Genomic DNA, 216 nt, shown 5'->3' on the forward strand with positions numbered 1-216 from the left:
CCGTAGCCAGGGGCGTCTCTGTGGGCTTTGTACCCCCAGTGCCACAGAACCCAAGTGCCCTTTGTGTGCCCTCTGCAGAGGTGCTGCTCTTTAACCTCTTTGGAGTGCCACTGGTGGGTGCTGACATCTGTGGCTTTGCGGGCGACACGTCCGAGGAGCTGTGCGTGCGCTGGACCCAGCTGGGCGCCTTCTACCCCTTCATGAGGAATCACAACG

At 61.1% G+C, this 216-nt stretch overlaps 1 protein-coding gene across 1 annotated transcript in view; it reads left to right on the forward strand.

Moving 5' to 3' along the window:
• Positions 1 to 210, forward strand: part of LOC103782353 (lysosomal alpha-glucosidase-like) — a gene marked incomplete at both ends in the record, with an annotated part of 3,292 nt that extends 3,082 nt beyond the window's left edge. The window contains one exon of the mRNA XM_008950121.1: positions 79 to 210. Within this exon, the coding sequence (XP_008948369.1) occupies positions 79 to 210 (132 nt within the window). The remainder of the gene's footprint in view (positions 1 to 78) is intronic.
• Between the last annotated feature and the right edge of the window lie 6 nt (positions 211 to 216).

Source organism: Merops nubicus, unplaced genomic scaffold, assembly GCF_000691845.1.
Source record: "Merops nubicus isolate BGI_N331 unplaced genomic scaffold, ASM69184v1 scaffold43341, whole genome shotgun sequence".
NCBI lineage: Eukaryota > Metazoa > Chordata > Aves > Coraciiformes > Meropidae > Merops > Merops nubicus.